The 21,651-nt window shown below is 42.4% G+C and overlaps 1 protein-coding gene across 5 annotated transcripts in view; it reads right to left on the bottom strand.

Annotated features, from left to right (window-relative positions):
* Positions 1 to 21,378, bottom strand: part of sema3fb (sema domain, immunoglobulin domain (Ig), short basic domain, secreted, (semaphorin) 3Fb) — a 57,137-nt gene extending 35,759 nt beyond the window's left edge. For all 5 annotated transcript variants that reach the window (XM_039612551.1, XM_039612552.1, XM_031733005.2 and 2 more), the window contains exons 1-2: positions 20,950 to 21,378; positions 18,847 to 19,029 (exon numbers count right to left, since the gene is read on the bottom strand). In XM_039612551.1, the coding sequence (XP_039468485.1) occupies positions 18,847 to 18,964 (118 nt within the window). In that variant the 5' untranslated portion in view covers positions 18,965 to 19,029; positions 20,950 to 21,378. The remainder of the gene's footprint in view (positions 1 to 18,846; positions 19,030 to 20,949) is intronic.
* Positions 21,379 to 21,651: the final 273 nt, after the last annotated feature.

Genomic DNA, 21,651 nt, shown 5'->3' with positions numbered 1-21,651 from the left:
TCGCAGCTGAAGTACTTCTGTGATTGAAAGTCGTGCTCTGCGCTCAACCTCCCTCTGGTACGGCCAAATCTGAAGAGACAAAACAGCCCCTCTTTCTCACATCTCTTGATTGTCCTGCAGCTCTTCCACACGCTGAAATTGGCAAGGTGACCTTGATGAGGGGAAATGCCAACTGTCAATCATTGATTACCAGCACTTTTTACACATTCACTTAAGGGCTCCCCTTTCACGTTTGATCAATATCAGCCAAAATGTAGTCAGAGAGTAACACCGAGGACTGTCAGCACTGTGCCTCAGGTAAGAGTGGGCATTTAAAATGGGTAGTGGAAAAAACACAAAAATGGGATCACACCACAAACCAAAACACACCAACTACACTAACATATTTAAAAAAAGACTTCCTTCTGAGGCTTTGCTGCAACTATCAACATAATAAAATCACAAGTGAGATAGATAATGTTGTTGTTTTGTTTTGTTTTTGTTGTTTTTTACAACCCCAATTCAGAATTGCTGTGATGCTGTGAAAAATGTTAATTAAAAAAAAGATTCGCAAACCTCACAAACCCAAATTTTATTCACAATAGAACATGGAAAACAAACCAAATGTTCAAACTGAGTTCATTTTGACTTTAATTAACCTCCAGGATTTTTTAAGAGTTACACTCAGTTGGAGAAAAATGCCTGTACGATATTTTGTCTTACTTTAAGAGCTAAATCTTCTTCACGTGAACAAAGACCTGAGACCGTGAAGCATTTTCATAGAACAGCAGAATCCATAAATGTGTTGCTCTGGAGATATGAAAATGTGTCAGGTGAAAAGGTTGATGCCCTGCCTCATTATTCTTGGATAGCATATTTGACATGGAATCAACTGTTAATCCAGAGTAAATCCTGCAGGGTTTTCCTACCCTGATGGTCGCTCCACGGATTGGTAGGAAGCAGTTATGGGAATGCTGGGCCGGCCGACTGCTAAGCCATGACTGTAACCATCCCACTCGGGCCACGAATCCTCTGCACTCCCCATAATGACTCATTGATCTCAGCCTCTCAATCCCTACCTGCCTTATCTCAGTTAATGGGGCGGCATCGTGTTCTCTGACAGGGCTGCAATCTCTCCGAGAGCCTGAGTGCACTCAGAGGTCGGCGCTTTTGCGCTCTTGCAGCCCCGCACCACAACCGGGAGGAAGAAAAATGTAGAATGTGAAAAGTGTTGTTTCTGAAGACACCCCCTCCTCATTTGAGAAGTCCACAATCCCTCTAATACCCTTTGTTTTGTTTGTTGAGTGGGATGATATACAGTCCCTATAGGACTTCCTTTTATCGTTTCAATTACAAACTCACACTTCACACATCAACAATTCTTTTGGTTGCTTTGGTTGATAGCCTGGCTTTGACCCCAAACATCTGAAGCTTACAAAAGGGACTCCCCTACACAAACCCATGAAAAGGCTGCAGAATCCACAGCGATTTATAACTTTTGAGGCTGGCATGACAGCAGAAATCAGCAGGGAGTAGGCGGGAGGGGAGGAGAAGAGTGAATGAATGGTCTAAATGGAGCAAACAAGTTCACTGTACTGCTATACATGCTCCTTAGCACGCTCACTTTGCCTGTACTCCCTACGGGCCAATACTACTGAGATTGCAAAATTGAAAGAAAAAAAATCAGAAACTTATAAATCTCATACTGTATGGCATCAGATAAAAACTGGAGCAGGATTTTATTTTCCATATTATACTCCTTTTGGGGTCTCTTGACCATGAGAATGCATTTCTTTTAAAATCATTTTATATCCTGAGGTTGTGGAAGTTTATTTAATCAAATTTCTTTTCATCCAGCCAAAAGTCTGGATATCAGTCCCATATGATAGGATACGCATTGAGAAACACGCCTGGGAGAGTACAGTGAAGTCTTCTATAGAAGAAAAAAACAACACAGAAAAGAAGAGCCGGTCACATTTCAACTCCGCATCTATATCCCAACATTATTATATCCCTTCCTCATTAATCCAGAGGAAGCCTGTTTCTCTCTTGCTTGGCTGAATAGTGCCTGAGGTGACATCTCCACAACGCAGCAGACATACAGACACCTTGACAGCTGTGGAAGTATACTGAGCTTTGGCAAAACTCAAAACTCAGCCTCCCTGGGAGATTTTTAATGACCAGTCAGGCTTTCCCCGATTTGGGTTTAAAATCGGAGACACCTGACAGCCCTGACGTTTGACTGACATGCAGGATATCCTGTTCTGTGACCCTGCAGTCGTCCTCTTGAACAGTCTTGGCAGTAGGTAATAAGCTACAGGAGAGGTCGGAGGTATGGATTGCAAAGTGGCTAAAATACTGCGCTGTTCAGAGTGAATTCCTAGATGGTAAAGACAAGAAAAGCAGAGGGGAGGAAGCCGAGTGGGAAGGCTTTCACGGAATTGCTGCGAAACAGACACAAATAATGGGCGAATAATCACTGGAATAGGAAAATGAAAAAAATAAATTATGGTAGTTGGAAAACATTTAGGGGCCCCGTGTAACCACGACATATGTAGCTAGAAACAGTTGATTCCTGTTTGAGGCACCATTCACCTTTACTGAGTTTGAGAGCTCCTGTTTTGGAGGTTCAGCGTTTGTGAATTCAGGAATTAGTTTGAGTGACGGGTCTTCGACTTGAAGGTTTTTATCTGAAAGCTTGTTAGTTCTATAACACAGACACTGATATTACTACGCTTCTTAGAACCCTAGACAGTTATTCCTTAAGGTGGCACTCCTTTTGTCTTGCTGAGGTTTAGGTAAACAACTTTTTATGGATTGAAGCGACTGCTTCTTAAAGGTTCCAAACATGTGGTTAAGGTTAGGAAGGAGCTCGATCAAGCTTAAAAAAAAAACAAGTCTTGGATGGATGGGCCAAGACTTTAACGCAGCCCATCCATCCAGCTTAACTTCCCCCATACACAAACTTTGTCGCTCTTTAATAATGTATTCTGACTTCCTTCATTGCTCAACATGATTAACATGATAGCTGGAGCACTACGTCACTCGTGTCATTTTTGGTTCACGTTGTTGCTGTTGTTCTTCATGGGAGGATGGTCTCAGCCGGCATATCTGTGCAGGAAAACGGCCTTGTTCTCACAGTCATCTGTGGCCCTGCAGCACCCAGCAATTACCCGTTAATTTCGTACAAAGTCCATCGTGGGTCACGTCCTTCGTGTCCCAAAGGAGACCACATTAATATATTACACATCGCCAAAGAGAACAAGATTCAGCTCCAATTTTAATCCTGTTAATATCGTATGTTGTCATTGGCTCCCCTCATAATAATAAACTCGCAGAGAGCCATGGTGATTATATTAACATCATTTAACATCATTTTCAATCATAAGGCTGCAACGGATGCTTTTTGTATTTAGGTGACTTTTTAGTCTATTTCTTTCGCTATAAAGCCTAACAAAATGTAAACACATTTGTGTTTACATTTTGATAACAGTGCTCGTTGTTTACTGTTGTCGCAGAGCGGCAGGAGCGCGCACCTTATGCCGTTGTTTGGCTGCTAACCACTTGAGCTCCCCGGCAACTCAGCCTCACTTCCTCTCACTCTCCCTTCATCAACACTGCAGGCAACACACAGCTGTGAACAAGCCGGAGCCTCTAGCAATTCTCCCGGCCCTTGCCCAGCTCGCACAGTGTTTCTGAAAAACATTTTAATTGACGCAGCAATTAAGCCAGACAAGTCAAAACAGAGCTCTTGTGGAACCTCTATATGAGCAGAGTAATCTGCTTCCCCAGGCAAGTTTATCTTGAGAATGTGGAGTATTCATCCAAGATGTATTGCTTGTATCTCAGCCAGGGAGAGTTCACTGCAGAGAAAATATTTGGGAATAATGTGTGGTTAACTGCAGTGTATCACCGCTGGGAGTAGTGGGAGATTAATTAGTGTACATCAGCATTAAAGGGTCGTGCTGGATTTTAACCGGTATAAAACAAATTATGCATGTTTGACATACACATGAAAAACAGGCAGTTAGATTATTTTCTATTTATCAGTGCTTCTTAAACCTTCTCAAGAAGGTTTTCTTTAAGTAAGAAAACATGAAACTATATTATGTGAAAATTATAATGCTCAGTTTATTTTTGAAAAACATTCAACTTCTAGATAAACGACAACGAAACACACTTGTTTCAGATCAGCAGGTCAGCTGCTGATTGCTCTAAAACTGAGGCCGCCAAACAAAAATCTTTTATCATGGTTCATCTCATGTCACATGTTGTAACCTTTACCTGAAGTTACCAGTGCATGAGTGTCATGCTTATGTGACATTATACAGTAAAAACAAAGGGGGGTAATTAAGAAAACAATCTGTGTCATTGTAAACAGCATGTTTTTAAAAAGTAGGGTGAAAGAAAGTAATAAAAAAATAAGTATAATACGGATAAGGATTTAAGGATTCTGGTTAAAGCATACAACTCTGGTAAAGCTGCACCTGGTCCTGCTGGAGGCTTCTTCCCATTAAAAGGGAGTTTTTCCTTCCTGTCCCCATGTGCTTGCTCATGGGGGAGAAGGTGTCTGTTGTTTTAAATTGACGCCTTGTAAATAAAACTGAATTGATTGAAATTGAGTGAAAGAATGGAAAACTTATAGAAATATCAATCTATCAGTTATCTACCCCTTAACCTTGTCTGGGTTGCAGAAATGAGCACACCTCATGTCAGATGTTATTTCTCACAATAAACCTCAAGGCCCTTTTTAAATCAAAACAAGCAAGAGTCAGATTGAGAACCAAGGCTGCAGATGGAAGCTTTACTAAAAAGCTTCTTTTCATAACATCCACCTCTCGCTAAACCTAATTTATCATAATATATTTTGAGCCACATTGAAGAGATGAACATTATAAAGGTTTCTGGGCACAGTTTGGTAACTTACGTCTCTTTTGGAAAACATTTAGACGACATTATTAGAGAATGTTAACAGCAGACCTTGTGTGTGAAGCCCTAACGACTTAGACAAAAGGAACGACAATGTCCGCAGGCATATCAACAGACATTTAACAGCACATGAAAGCATCCTTCACAATGAAGGCACGGCTCATAAAGGAGAATTAAAAAGGAGAGGAAACCCTGTGACAGGTAAAGTATCAGGTGTGTCAGTGATTGTTTGGGGTCATGACAGCTCTTTTCAGAGCTCGCTCAGACTTCCCGTCTGATTAATGCGTGAAAGTGAATTTTCTTGACATCTCGAGAGGCATTGGCGAGCAGCTGAAGCACGCTGCTAAGAGAAAGAAGTGTGGATGTGTTAAACCTGGAACGATACAGAGGCAGAGGTAGGCTTCAGCTGTGAAAAGACTCATCGCTGCATCTATCAGCAACTCTGGTGTCTGCGTGTTAAAAGCTGTTTCAGAACTTGGTTGTTAGATTTTGCAAGTTTCTTTGGCAAGAATAGAAAGAGAATGGAAAGCCGATAATGTGCAACTTAAACTAGGTATAATTTAAATATCCCAGGTTTTATCATCTTCTGTTGATTTTATTTCACTGAGCTTTCATGTTCTGTTGCCTTAGTTTTAGCCAAAAGACACTCCTGCTTTTCCCTTAACCATGCAAATCATAATAAACTGAGTCATCGTGTAATTACTTCTGACTGCGATTTTAGTCTCTGATGCCACTACGGATTTTTTTAAGGTGCAATATGAGGTGCAACTACAATACCCTATGTCCAAACTGATGACCACAATCACCACAATAGCACATGTGCAACAAGTGCCTCCCACATCATTGGGAGTCTAAGCAACACCCAACTTTTTTTCTTATTTCTGGCGTAATACTTCTGTGGAAACAAACTGCATCCCCTAAAACAACTTTGCTTGAACGTAGAGTAGATTTACAGATCGTCTCCACAGAGTCCAGCACTAGTGCTAATACAGCAAACACATGGGCGAGCTTTACCACGGGCCTCAACGCAACAGTTAATTATGCCCAGAGCGTATCACCAGAAGCCCAGCATCTCACCTAGCCATAGTTTATCTCTCCGCTGCTATTTTGTTCCGATCAATTACCTTTGGAAAAAGGAGGCTTCCAAATTTACGGGGACAGGAAGAGACTGTTTATTCATTCCTGCTCTTTTTTGTTTTGTGCCAATCTTTTAAATATTCCCTCGGGTTGGTTTTGTGCTGGGAGGCCTCCATTAAAAACCCATCGCTCACCACGGGGTTCAGCATGTGACAGAGAAGGGCGCCTGGACCCCCTGGAACCTCTCTCTCTGGAACCTCTTGGAAAAAAGGGGAGGTTAACTGACTTAATTACAGGCTTTAAAACAGCAAACACTCATCACAGTTGAGCAGGATTACTGAGATCTGTCTGACAGCGTTATGAGTGGAGAGAAGAAACACTTTCAAGGTGGGTTATGATATCAGTGGTGACCCACCTGAGGTGGACCTGAGAGCTTTGTCTTCTTTCTCTAGAAGACAAACAACTACAGTGACACAGAAATGCATTCACTGCTCCCTGAATCCACACCTCTGAAGCTCAACTCCAGTTAAATGACAAAATATGGACACATCCCATGGTGTATGATTACTGACTGGGTTTTCTGTGTTTATGTTTTTTTCTGTGTCTATCCTGGAGAGCTCATCCAACAAACTTTCTGCAACTCTATTCCTGACTGTGCAGCCTTGCTGTGCTTCTTTTAATTCCACCCTGAAAGATAAAACATAAGCATGTCAAAACTTGGGAAGGTAGGAGAGGACGAGCAGGGGTAAAACCTGATCCACACTGTAGCCCATGAGAGGAACTTTGGACTGATTCAGAGCTCGGAGGAAAAGAAGTGGGAGTGAAATCCTAGCTCACTCTGTGCCTGCCTCTCTTCCTCTCATCCCCTTTTCTCTGTCTCGGCCTCCCTCTGTCAGAGCGCTTCATCTTGGACTCTAGGCCCGTTTGTCTTCTCGCAGAAAAGAAATGCAAAGTAGGCTGCGCCGAAACTCTGGGAAACGCCACAGGACGTCCCTCGAGGGGGGAGAAATTAAATACGGCCACTAAGATCCACATAGTAAAGTGGCAATAAAGTATTCATTAACCCACCATTGAAGGGCTAAGCAGGAAAACAAGCAACTGAGTTAAGAAGTCAAACAGGGACTTAGAATACACAGTAACACCACACTCTTTCATCTGAAGATTTACAAAACAATGAGAGGCTTGGAGAGCTCATGAGCATGTACATCTCGCCCAGAGAATCAAAGAAAAGGATGACAGAACAAAGTTAGCAACACCAGGGCATTACCAAATAGTTTCACAAATATTTCCCTTACTACTCATAATCCTCTCAGCTTTTATATTGCAACACATCTCCCACTGTTGGTCTGGCAGCATGCCAGGTGGAGTGCAGGATGTAAACAGTCTCTTTTCCTCTTGTTGATTTTCATTTTCCCATCTGAGGACCTCATTTTTCACCTCCACTCTAAATCGCTGTCCTCCCTTTGGAGCGCCACAGCGGTGCTCCTCGGACCCGGACTGAGGAATCCTATAGGAAGCACGGTAAAAGGCCTGCGGGGATCCTGTGTGCGGCATTCATTGACAAAAAAGGCCTGATGCCAGTTTGACGTCCACCCCCAGGTCTCCCAGAATGTGAATGAACTTCTGTGAATAAGAGGCAAACCTACACAAACACCCCTGCAGCTATAGGACCTTCACAGGGGGAAGAGTGTGTGGGCGACGCCAAACAACAACAACAACAAGGGAACTTGCATGCCAGGGTCCCCCCTTTTTCATCTCCCTCACCAATCAAGAGGACACAACACCGCAGGGGGGTCATTTACAAGAAAACAGGCCTATCAGGGGGTCACTGCCGGCCCCAGCCCATCCTCAATGGGTGGGATCAAGAGTCCGTCCCCACACTCTGCAATTAACACCTACTCCGCCAACATGCAGGAGGCGGCAAAAGAGAAATCTCCAAATCAGCATTTCAAAACCACACCACAACAAAGACATCAAAGTGCATGCATTGTATTATGCCCGAGTGCTCTTATGGGTTAAACTCTTCAGTGTGTCTTCCAAACGGCCTCATTTCCCCTTACCAACGTGGAATAATGTATGACCTCATCAGTGATCAGATGAAAAGGTGGGAAGCAGGGTCTAAACATGGTGAAAGGTTTTAGGTGGGAGGTGAACTGCTGACTGCAGTTTAGCGCTAAAATGCTTGAACGAACTCTGAATAATGAGCTGAATAGCGCACAGTTTCTGTGTTCTACACTCCAATCTCACAGACGACTTTCTCTACTTTGTCCTAGCAGTGTGGGTGACTGGTGATTGATAATGAACATTTGTTTGTCACTAAATGCGAATCTGAAGAGGTCAAATGTTGTCCTGGATTTACTTACTATCACTTTTTTTAAAATTTTCTGAAACCCTAATAAAAAGTCACAGCGCAGCAGAAATAATCCAGTTTCATCACTGCAGCCAACTGCACTGATACACAGCAACTAGAAATATCATGAATGGAGCCGGGGCTTCAGCTGAAAAAGATATTTATGGATGTATGCTCTTCTTGTACACCGCGCTTTAAAAGCTCTGTGTTATGACTTAAACTACATGGCAGCGATAACGTCAGCGTCATGACCGAATGTTTGCAAAACCCTTTTTTCAACATTAATCTCTATCAAGATTATTATGACAAAGATTAAGTGGGAGCCAAATGTAAACACTTTATTTAAAACTTTACTCAGAAAGTAGCCGCTTGCTTGTTGAACAGTCTAACTAATCTTCGTATGATCAAATGTAAATATAGTGTATTGTTAGAAAAATATAAATTGGTGAAAAGTAGCTACCTTTAAATATATTTGCAAACTTTATGGTTTGTTCTTAAGTTGGAATTTGAGCTACTTCCACTTTCACAGCATATCAGAAATAAACATTATTTTCATTCCAGTAGCTTTTATATGACAGCTTGTGCTACTAGGTGCTTTTCAGATTATTTAATTTACATGCAAAACATACAAATATCTCGAAATACACTGTTTTTTTTAATCAGTTTCACTTCAACTAATTCCAAGAGTAAAATGCTGCCCCAAAGTCAATGAATGAGTAAACATAATTGCAATCACTTTTAATACTTAAAATATTTTCACCTTATCATGGTTACTATACATACTTTACCTGAGCACTAACTGCGTGCTATTAGTGCTTCTACTTAAATAAATGGTCTACATTATCTTTTAGTTGTAAAACAAATCATTTCATACTGTACACAGTAAACCTATGCTTGTCCAAAGTACTCAAGTACTTAAACCGAACTCACACACAGAGAGCTGCTATGAAAGGTAGCAGCCTGACCATCGGGAGCAATTTGAGGCCTCATTGAAACAAGCTGTCAGATATCACAGTAAATCTGTTTACACAGCAAAAGAATAGAAAACATACCATTAACATTATCAGCATTTCTGTCTTGACAGTTAACAAACTGATGGTCCAGTGCAGCATTTAATCTGTACTGGCAATATGCAGTCTATGACGTCACAGTGCATTGCACCATCTCAGCTAAGGTGGATTTACTGCAGGGACGAAAAAAGAGCTCATCTTAGGAGTTCCAAGTCTGCAAGAGGCATCTGAAATACTACCCCCCAGCGTCAGAGGGTGAGAAATAATGTTGAGGTTGTAGATCAGAAGGTGACAGTGGCCTTGACCTCCCGTGTCTGGGTCACCCCCTCCCACTTGACCTTCCTGAGCAACTCCTATATACTTAGCGTCTTCAGGGATCTACACATGCATGGAGAAAGGCTTTGAAGAAACTTATAGAAGCACTCTAATTGGATAGGAAGTACAACGTCCATATAAGCAACATATATATGTAACACTGGAAGATGCAGATACTTAATATTAAAGAACAACATCTGCATCCTGAGGCTCAGTAACTTTTCTGCAGTACGTGATGAATAAAATCCAATCGAGACACACAAAGAAAAGTCCTTCCAGGAAAGCAAGATTGAAAAGTGTGAGCAGAAGTGTTAAGAGCGGATATGATTTAGAGATATGAGGGTGATATGAGATACCTCGTGAAGAGATAACTTTAAAAGCCTGCAACTACAGACATGGACTGATTTTACTCTTTAGGCTAGAGTGAGGTAACCATTCAGAAGCCTTAAGTAAGGAACAAGAGCGAACAAGTGATGATTTGGCTGTTTGCAAAAAGCGAGCCAAGTGTCTTTTTGCAGCTTACCCCGGGGAAGTTTGGGGTGGTGTGCAGGACTAAAGCCACAGGCCAGGAGGTACAAGGCAGGAGAGGAAAGGGACAGTTACCTTCAAAAGCTGGTACGGCAGAACTGTGCTTTGAATATGATATGAGCGTCTACACACAGCCCCGGGAGGGGGTTAGCGTTGGGGGTGGTGGGGTGAATTTGCAGAGGTTGAAGACAAGGTGGTTCAGTGTTCTGGATGAGCTGCACTGAAAAGAGTGCTTTGACAGGTTGGCTTCAAGGGAAGTGTTCAGGAGCAGATAAATGACTCAAACCTGAATACCATCCACAGTTTCAAGTCTCAGAAAAGCAACGACAGTTCTCTGTCTGATGATCTAAGATAACAGAAATTGGTGAGTATTAGACCGTGATAGGGATCAAGTCATCCATCTGCCCAGATGACAAGACAAAGAAGCACTTCACAGCAGGTGCCATTCACCTGGGCAACCACTGAATTCATTTTACTCGTCTCATTATCTTACTCCCACACCTCTGTGTACAGCTTCCTGTCTTTTTTACCATGTTTCTCTTGAGTTACATTTTCCTAAAAGAAAACACACAATGCCACATTTGAAACCGTAAACCTTTTGTGAAACTCGGGCGCAGGTTTGAGCTGGATCCAAGAACTTGTGTAAGCCGTCTGGACCATTATTCTCCCTGACACCTTAATCTGCCACAAGAGAAACACTGGTGCTAAGAATATACAATGTTCAGCCTCAGCAGCAGTGCAAAGACAAAGCTACTCTGAGTCTTCAACCTGTTCATCCGGTCTCCGCTAATGCCCTGTTTTCACAAGCGAGAAAAGACATGAAGTCCCACAGGAAGTCTTAATTATGCCACCTGGAAAAAGGACGAGCCTAGAAGACTGGCAGGTGTGCTGGATACCAACCTGGTTACCAAGATGTCAAGCCTGGGAATGCTACATCATTATCTATTATCAGTTTCCTCAACAAAGGGAAAATGTAGTACAATGACAACAGAGGGTGACTGATGGTTTTCTCCTTTGAGAAGTTTTAGGTTACTGTTGGCAGTAAAACCTTACCCTGGCAGCTTTTTGTGATTACAGGAACTAACAAAGTACATCATCTAACCTCATTACTTGGTTTTAATATGCAAAATCATTTACGACTCCAACACATTTGTCCATACTGTGACATAACCGCATGTCCTCTGCTCGGTTTGCGATTTCTAGTGCTCTAAACCTGCATATTTTGGCAATTTCATAAAAAACTGAAAGAGTGTACAGTTCCATAAATAAAAAACATATGTGCAAAAGATACTGCACTGGTGGAAAGAAAGAAAACATTCACAATATCTGGACAGTTTGGGTGGTATTTTTCAGTCTTGTGAGTAGAGTCGGGGTGGCGGCATTAGATGCAGCAACATGCCCTTGAAAGACAAGATGGAGAGACAACACTGGGTCCTCATTCATTTTGAGAGACCATCTCGGTTTCACTGGCGAGTCACTGACAGACCGCGTAACCTGACTCAGAAGGCTGCTCCACAGATGAAACCCTGACCAAAGCGCAAACACCACGCTCTCAATATGACAGATCTCATACTGCAGATGCAAAAAGAGAGCGCCGCTGACACGCCAGGAATCCAAAACACCCCAGTCCCCGTGCATTTACTGTAGTTCTGATGCCAGAGAAAGTTAGCTAAGTAGTAGAAGGGAAAAGGACATTAAGGCATATGAGTTAGATTAGAGCTGAGCTGAAATTAAATGAACAGACTATTCGGCAGCTATTTTGTTATGGTTAGAGTGGAGTTATTTACCAGTTCAGGCTTCTAAAATTAGTTCAGGCTTTTCTTTACCCAATATGACCAGTAGCTAAACTGTTGATTGGTTACAGCAACCATTTTTAATTCAGTTCAACTCAACTTTATTTATATGGCACCAAATCACAACAACAGTCACTTCCAGGTGCTTCATGTTGTAAGATCCTATCAATCAGACCCCTACCCTAAAAACAATATTGTTTATTCTCATAAACATGAAGCAATAATTTTAAGAGTAAAATGCAACTGAAATATATAAAATCAAAAGTTTATTTATTCAAATAATAATAATAATAAATAAATAATAATAATAATAATCAATATGCTTGGAAAATATACTTGGTATAAACTGCATACCAATCAAGTAAATTTCATTTGATCAGATTCCATTAAATTAATTAATATTATACTGACCTATTGTAAAAGAAATTATGTATGTATGTATGTATGTATGTATGTATGCAGTCCTTTATTGTGATTATATCTTCACACGTAAAGAAATTTCATTTGGTAATTCTCGGCAAACATGAAAAGAAGCACATACATATACATACACACACAACCAACACTTTAAAACAATTGAATGCACACTATCCATATGTGCAGGTGTGCAGTATAAATATGTGCAGAAAGTCACAGATAGAATTTGGTAGAACTGAAAGTCAGCATGTTGGATATATTTTTTGAATGAATGACCACTTGATGACAGTGGGAATGAAAAACCCCCCTTTTAACAGGAAGGACACTCAATGAGGGGCAGCACAACTGGTTGTGGGTGGGAGTGGTGCGTTGGGGATCAACTGCCACCTTCAGTGGTTGCCCACAATCATCAGAAGCATAAGAACAATGTTCTCTCTTAACAACTCTGCACCTGCACGCACACACACACACACACACACACACACACACACACACACACACACACACACACACACACACACACACACACACACACACACACACACACACACACCTGCACACACACACACACACACACACACACACACACACACATCCAGTAACCATATGCTGAAGAAAGAGAATCCCAGCAATGATACTATGATACACCCTCTTTTATCAAACCTTAGGACCACCCAAGCAGCATGTGATACTCTTTACAACCTCACAGCCATATGGCATTAGAATCAAGCAGAGGTGCCAAGCGGCTATATTCAATAACACTGAAACACAATGAGTCAATTCACGGACCATCATAAAGAAAAGCCTGTGTGCATTTAACAGCGATTGGCAGTGAGAGGATAAAACACATATTCCAGGAGGCGCAGCATCAGCGCCGGGTGGGAGGCTCAGACAGAGCTAACGGTTGGCTATGAGATGACACTGTGAACGCGAGTTTATTTGCAGAAGGAAATTGGCGCCGATAGAGACGGGGCATCAGCTTACTGCTGGATTCAGGGGCAACATGCTGAAAGGAGCCAACAGACTCATCTTTTCAGGGAATATCACACGTCTGTCCCACACATATACCTGACATGTAGAGGGGTGAGGGTGGCAGGAGCACTGTCTCCTGCAGTACTGCAGTCTATGGCCAACAGATGAATAAATTCAATTGCAAAACGTTATGAAGATAAATTCGTAGCACATTTAAAAGCAATTATGCATTACAGATTACATTACTTTTCATTACGGATGTGAGTAAAACTTGAAGAAAAGAATAATTAGAACCTGCAACACATATAGGATTCATTGCGAATCACATTAAAATATTATCCACAGACACGAATTCTAATGACGCTGTGCTTTAAGTGAAAAGTACGCTGTTATTTTTCATCTTCAGTGCATTCCAATCAAAACAATAGACTCAGTGGTCCGGAAATAAAATGTAATCACGGTACTATCAGTCATCCACCAAATAGGGGGCAGAGTTAAGGTTGCAGGGGGGCAGAGACAGACAGATAATCGATCCCAGAGTCTGACCTCTCAGTCTGAGGCCGTTGGACGTATACCACTGTGAAGCGTTCACTGATTACCTGTGACCAGACAAGCATTCATGCCTAAAGTTGGATGAGGACTGCTGCAGACCAGCAGTCACATTTCATTTAAGCCAACTGCTAAAAAGATTTAAATGAAGTTCAATGAAGTGAAAATAAACCATGCTGTGCTCAGAAATTAGCTTGGCCAGAGAGATAAATAGATTTCAGGCTGAGCTGCATCCCATTTTAACATGAACTCAGCTTTTAATTGCTTGAGCACAAATCCCCACTTAATGTGTTTCATCACACGTGTGAAGTTATAGGAAAACCACGCAACAGAAGTTATGTCCATAAAGTAAAACAAATGTGTGAATTCTAAAGTCCTCAGCAGTGATTATAAATGAGAGACAAATTTTCCCCATAAAGTTTAAGGAGCGGCCGTTACAAATACAAATGTTTTGAAGTCATGTGCACCGCAGCGGAGGATTAACACCGTTTCCTGGAACACTGGGCTCGGGCTCAGCCTCATTTTGCTTTAATATACACACTGTTCTCTACACCCACTCCATTAAATTAAAGGTCAAGAATGGTTTCCAGGCCAAGTTGGACGTTACAATTAAGTGACACTTTTGAGAGCTGGATCGCAGCAGAGTACAAGTTGCTCCGGACCAAGCTGCACTTGCACTTAAACCACCATCACCACTCGGCCGATTGCGTTCAGTGGTTAACCACAGCGCCACAAATGACTTCTGTGTGGCTGCCGAGGGAAAAGAGAGTTTTACACTAAATATAACTGAGCTTAGCTGCTGTGGAGACAAGCTGAGGTCTGGGACGTGGCCAAAGTAATAGTGGTTTTCAGTACTTTTTCAGTCATTACTTTACTGCCGTGGGGTTATATGGACTCAGGCCTCGCAAACAGTAATTAGAGATCACAGCAAAACATCAGCAGCAGCCCCAGACGACAGGGTCAGTGGTTTCGTGGCTTCTGCATGCGGTCGGGCACCATTGCAATATTACTGCAAGGGTGAAATTCTACCAGTATGCTTGAAGCAAGTCAGACCTGCATCAAGAAACTGAAAGGGAAGCTGCAGGCTGTTATTACAGTCAGCAAATACACAAGTAATAATACAAAAGATCAAAAGTTTAAACTGCATTTGTCACTGAAACAATCAATGCTGAATAAACACTCAAGGCTTCAGACTCAAACATGCACGCCGATAAGGTCACAAGTGTTAAGAGCCTGGGTTCATTCTGGTCACTAATCTATAGCTCCAAAGAAGAAAGTGACCATGGGAATGTGTTGTGTGAACAACAGCAATAACAGTTTAAACATTTACTAGACAAGTGACAGGCTGGCTGTAAAAGGCCGAGCCCAGAGTCGAAGCGATACCGAAGTGCTGACTTATCAAAGCAGCTACTTCCCTGCTACGCAGCTTTTTACATGACAGTTTCAGATTTGATCCTCATCTGTTGTTACTCGATGGAATTAAAAGCTAAACAGAAACATAACCACCCCATAACACGGGTTGACACATACCAGAATGCCTGGCATTCAACCCCAAAGGGAAGTTTCTAACCCTCTACGCTGCCACCCACCCACCAAAACACACACGCACTCTCACCCAATATAGACTACAGACTTTCCTGGGGGGTAAAAATAGTAGCCCGCTGTTTGCCGTTCACAGGAGGGCGTGCAGATGAGAAATATGTGGGATAATGATGAGCCAGAGTGGCTTTCTCTTACTGCCACCTGCACTGCCTGCGGCGAGCCTGTTTATTGTAGCGGAGCTGACCCACATTCTGCCGTCATCCCGGTGGCTTTGGCCTCATGCGCAGTCAGAGGGAGGAGGTGGGGGCTAGTGTGCTGTAATCCTGATGATGTTATGGCATTTAAAGGACTTTTTACTTGTACTGACGGGCCAGAGTGGCATTGCTGAAGTTAAGTGTGAGAAGCTTGTTTCCAAAAGGTGATCATTCTCAAGTGCTCTTTTGTGGTGCAAGACATGGCTCCACCCTCAGCGGTAGATTATGCTGGCCTGACTTTTCAAAGTGAAAATTTGCATGGAGGCTCTTGACCCCGTGCCTCTGTTTGTTCTGAGCTGACATTTGCCGTCTGCCTTAGCAATTAAGCAGACTAAGAAAAACTTTACATTAAAAGGCTTCTTCTTCTCTTTTTTTTCGTAATCACCGGTCACGCCCGTTATGTCAACAACTGCATTTAAAGTATTTGAAGAACACAGCACAGCCTAAGTGATGTTCTGCGATTATTTTAAGTGTATGAACTCACAGCAGCCCAGATGAGGCTAAAGTTCACGTGCCCAGAATAGCAGAGCCATTAGTATGGATTTAGATTTGGATCTACTTTATGCAGGAACTGAAACATGTCATAGCAGAAATGTGGGCCAACAGAAGCAGCATGACTTTTTCCCTCCTCCCTGGAGTGTTTTGCCCATTTAGAAAATGCCATGTTTTCTGTAACACAGCGTGATATAAGCAGAACATTTAAAAGATAAAAAAAAAGAAAAATGTAACTCTTAATGTTTTCAACAGATCTTGCGTGACTTGGGAGTCTCAGAGAAAAGGGTAAAGCACATACACAATTCTGCCCATCACTTCACTTCACTAATGGACACCTTTACAAACTGTACTGTATCTGGTGTTAAACGAAGACTGATTGCTTTATTTACGATAACTTAGCTCAAAGATGCCAGAAACATGCATTACTGTGTGTTAAAAAAACTGTTACTGAAACCATAATTGATTCTGTCCCCAAACAGGAAGATATTTTAATATCAAAACTTTCACCGTGTAAATAAGCTACTTATCAGCAGCTCCAGTGCTATCTGATATGAGTCTATCATGCCAGTCGACTTTTAAAAAAAAGTCACTTGATTAGTTGTTATGGGTTTGCTTTGTCCCCAATTTGCTCATCTGACACTGACTACAGCTTTTTGCTGTTTAAAGTGAGGCAGGCTTCTTCGGACCCCAGTTGCCCTTTCTCCTCAGCTGATAAGCCTGAACAAAGTCTACTTGCAAAGTTTATCCGTTAGACTTTGCAAACACAAATCTTTACTCAAATGCATATGAGCAGATACATTGTTCAACTTCCTGTGTCCTCTAAGTACACTGAGAGGGTTACTTTAGCATCGCAGAACGTGTTTTCCTGCTATAAAAGCTGCACACGCGACATGGAGGAAAGGCAAAAGCAATTAGGTCCCATGATTTACTCTACCTGCTTTAATAGGGAAGTGAGGGCCTCCCAGACGAAGGTCATGGTTCTTAACCTCGCTGCTCTGCTACCAAGTTAATCAGTTTGAAACATGTGTTTAGTTCAGCACAGACAAGCAGCTTTATAGCTGCAATTTGAGATTTTTCTTCACAGGGTGACTCACTGGCATAATGATCAATAATTATGAAGTGGGACCTGAAAATTAACTCATACCCTCCTGCAGTCTCACCATAAAAAACCTGCATATTGCCCATACTTGTCTTCAAGCTGTGTTCCATTTATGCCGCCGCTCAGAGGCAAACCGCCTTCCCAAACAGCTCAAGCAAAAAACTTTACACATCATGATGCATCAGGGGAAGTGCAGCCAGCTTGCCAAGGTAAGGACTACAAGGCCCCTCTCAAAAAGCAATTAAGGCAGAGGGAGTCATAATATTGAATGGAGAGGGGGGTGCATTCCTCTGAGAGAGGCAGTAGCAGTAGACTGTGAAATTCATATTGACTAGAGAGGCAAACATACACAAGTAAGCAGCAGTGCCCGGCTTTTTCCTTGTCAGCCAAAGAACAGCGCCTGTAGTCTGTCGCTTTCAAATATATAAGTTCAGCCATCCAAAGATGAACCTATACACAAGCTCACTGGACACAGAACAGCTTATAGAGTAAAAAAAACAACAACGCACACATGCACATAAACAATTTGCACAGTTATCTCTAAAACAACACAGCACTTTGACTAAGATGATATCTGGAAAATGAAAAAACTGCTGAACTCGGGATGTGAGCTCACTGGTGTGTTAAATCCCACTTGATTAAAGCAGGAAAACGCCTTCGACAATGAACTGTGCCAGTCCACTTAATTAAGTCAACTTGTACTACCAGGGAGCGCTGGGAAACGAAGAAAGCAAAAGCAAACAGGGGAGCTGCCGCTTGCTCCCCGAGCTTTTCTCTGGATGCTAATCAAAGGCTTGATCTGCGAGCAGGACAGGCCCCGGGGATGTCGCTCTGCTTGGCTGATCCTGGCAATTTGCTCTTGATAATACCCTCTCTCTCGCTCTGCGCCCCGGAGAACCCGGAAGACCATCTCACCTAATCTGTATGGCCGATGGAACGCACAAATACAACCTCCCCCCGCCTCCCAAAGTGCATCTGCTTCACCAGAGAATAATCACATAATGGCTATGGAGTTATTACATGCTCCTTATTATCCCATCTCTCTTTGTGGCTCCAATTTAGAGAGTCAGTACTAAAGAAGATTGAAGATAAAGCGTTTGATTAACTAAAACAATAATCATGTATATGCTCTCAAAATGAGCGAGACGTACACATTCCTCAATATGTACATCTGCTCCGTCACTGTTTGTGTTTGTATTTGTGCAATACAGGCCAGTGGGAGCATCTGGTGGTTATTACGAGGCCTGGAGGTCTGAGGAAAGGGGGCAGCGTACGTATGAGAATTGCATGATTTGTTTGCGGTCTGCGCAGCGCTGCTCTGGTGATGCTCTAAGTTCTTCCTCTGAAAAACCCTCAAGAATTTATCAAAGCCACAATCACTCCAGTTGCACAACTGTCATGTCATCAGTCAGCCGGTGAGCAAACTCATGGCAGAGGAGAAACCAGCACTGACTAAAACACAGGAAAGCCAGGAGTAAACCAAGAATAAGAAGCAAGAGGGAAGATGACGGTAGAAGAGAGCAGTTCAGGTTCCCACCTTTAAAAGAGATGAAGACACGGGGCGCGGCCAGTGGCTCATTGCTCACTTGGTTCCCAAAAGCCAAGCCGCACAGTGCCAGGAGGGTGTGGACCGTCCACAGACCGTCCAGCTGCATGGTGGACCAACCTCCTGTAGCTCCAAAGGCTGCTTTTTGGGTTTTTTTGTTTGTTTGTTTTAAATCTGCAGGGACAAAAAGAAACACGTGAGAAGAGAAGATGCTGACTCTACTTTACACTTAAAACCAAAAAAGTATCTGCCACCATGAGCCTGTTTTTCATTTATAATTTTATGTGACGCGTCAAATCTGTATCTCCCAAAGGCCCCATCACACTGCGAGTTTTGGGCGACACAGCACCGAGGTGCGGAGTTTACGCCCAGATTTCTGGGAGCTTCATTAAACTGATGAGTCCTAATGGAGAGGAGCCAGACTTTTAGAGACTTGCACATTGCTTCCATTTGGTAAAAATTATCTTTGTTTTTCAGAGCGCGACAAAATAATGGCAGGATCGCGCTGACTCCACTGAAGCTTTTCTTCTGCTCCTCTACACGCAACCAAAATGCATTCCTGCATCATGACACCACGCTGTAATGACTGGGTTCACCTAATGCCAGGCTATACCACAACTTCACACTTACTTAAGGAAAATAGCACAAAAATAACATTGTGATTGATGCATCTCAAATACAGGTCTTAGCTGTTGATAAAAAGGCCTGCAAGTAATGACAGCCTCAAAGCTGAACAACTAAAAAAAAGTGGTGACATTAATTGTTAATGAAGTAAAGACACCTTTAAGCAGCTGATTTTTCATACATATGTGACTGACCATGAGAAATACTCGTGTATGAGGCTACCTCTTTGCCTGCAAAACTTTTCTTTTCCACCTTTGCTCCCATAAAGCCTCCCTGAGCTCACCTACAGCCTGCATATCTCCTCTCCGCACAAACCACCGACACTTCAAACATTGGACGAATTTCCACCTCAAAAGCACCTTCAGAAACCTCAACAGAGCAGAACAGTCTTCAGACTGGTTGGCTGAAGCGAATTTATGAGTAAAAGCAGCTGTTTAAACCTCGGCTGTTTACAATTTGTAAACCATCCAGCTGTTTATTCTAAGAGAGAGGCCAACTCCTTCGCACAAGCGCATGAAATCAAACAAGGCACAGCTCACAGATGACACCGAGGATTGCGAAAGAGACACAGTCACACCGTACCATGAAGTAAAAAATACAAATATGTATGCCATAGACAGTGATATGAAATATTAATACAAAAGTTTACCAAAAGAACAAAACAAAAAAACCCATTTTAGTCATGGGAAAATCATATTAGTCCAAATAGCTTAAAAGAAAAAAAAGGTTAATGCGCTCAGCTTCTTCACAGTTTATTAACTGACATGTGTTGAACAAATGTAACGCAATCATTAAAACTTATAAACGGAAACCAGTAAAATCTGGACGGACAGGGCTCAGTGGCTACAGCGCTGCTTTAATCCAGCAGACAAGAAAATAACCATCTGCATTTGCTGCCGATTAAAAACATTTTTTTAAACATTTCACAGTTACCGTGACACAGGAAATTCCTCAGTGTTGTATTGTATGTAAATATTAATAAAACACTATACAACTTCATTCATGTGCATGTATGAATGTGTTCTTCGGCAATGAATAATAATAATAATAAAACAAATTTCATGCAAAAATGTTGAATGTTGCTGAAACACGCTGAAATGTGTGTAACAGACTGGCAGTCTTGGCTACACATGGACGACAGAACTGTAAACAGTCTGGTGCGGTATTAGAGCGCACGGTAAACTGCACAGCTATTAAATAAACAGTGATAATGATTCGCGCTGGAATTGATTTTCCGATCAAAAGAAATTAATAGTGATCATAATTTGCTGTTTCTGTTTCATTGTTTCAAAAAGAAAATGAAACAGTCGGTAAGGCGTGGTGCCAATCATAAATTCAAGTATTTGACAAAAAAAAAAAGCGCGATCCTGTATGCAGGTAACATGTTGCGTGATATTCATAATTAGGAAATAAAGTCTAAAATATATACATAGATACATAATCACAAAGGAACAGTCCATACAGGCTTACCTCACGGGTCTCCGGATATAAGTTCAGACCCAACCTTGCAAGTCATTGAACTAACCAATTCCAACAGATCGATCACTCTCTCTCTCTCCAAGTTGAAAGCAGTAATAACAATAGAAAATCCCGGCGCGGCTTTCTGGACGGACCCCGTTCAGGAGTGGGGTGGAGGTGGGGTGGGGTGGGGGCACTTTGTACCTGTGCGCACTGCGTGTCTATTGGCCCCGGAGTTGTCAGTGAACACAATGAGAAAAATTACAGTTGCGCGAAAATAAAAAGGGAGAAAATGTTCCTAACTGAACCTTGTGCGTGACCGAGAGTCGATTGGATGCTGTCGTCGCACGACCACAATCAACATCTCGTGGGGAAAAAACCCGCTCGACACAAGAAAAGTCCCCGCGGTGTCCAGACGCGTAGCGTGTGCTCCGTAGGAAAGTTGGGCGCTCCTGACTGTAGGGAGGCAGGGCGCTAGCAGGTGGATGCAGAGGCCCATTTGCCTTAAACACACCCACAGGGCGGGCAGCGACAAGCCGAGCCGCCCATCAGTGAGCCTGCCAGCGTGGGGGGGTGGGGGACGTGATTTACTACCTTATCATACACAGTATGCTGTCAGAGAATAGACTATATACTGTGCTCTGGTCTCGCGTAGCTGACTGAAAATGTATTTGTATCACCATTTCATCATGGAACATTTATTATTACACAGAG

Source organism: Oreochromis aureus, linkage group 5 (assembly GCF_013358895.1).
Source record: "Oreochromis aureus strain Israel breed Guangdong linkage group 5, ZZ_aureus, whole genome shotgun sequence".
Taxonomy (NCBI): Eukaryota; Metazoa; Chordata; class Actinopteri; order Cichliformes; family Cichlidae; genus Oreochromis; species Oreochromis aureus.
Note: the sequence above shows the minus strand (reverse complement) of the source record. Positions and strands in the feature narration are given on the sequence as shown.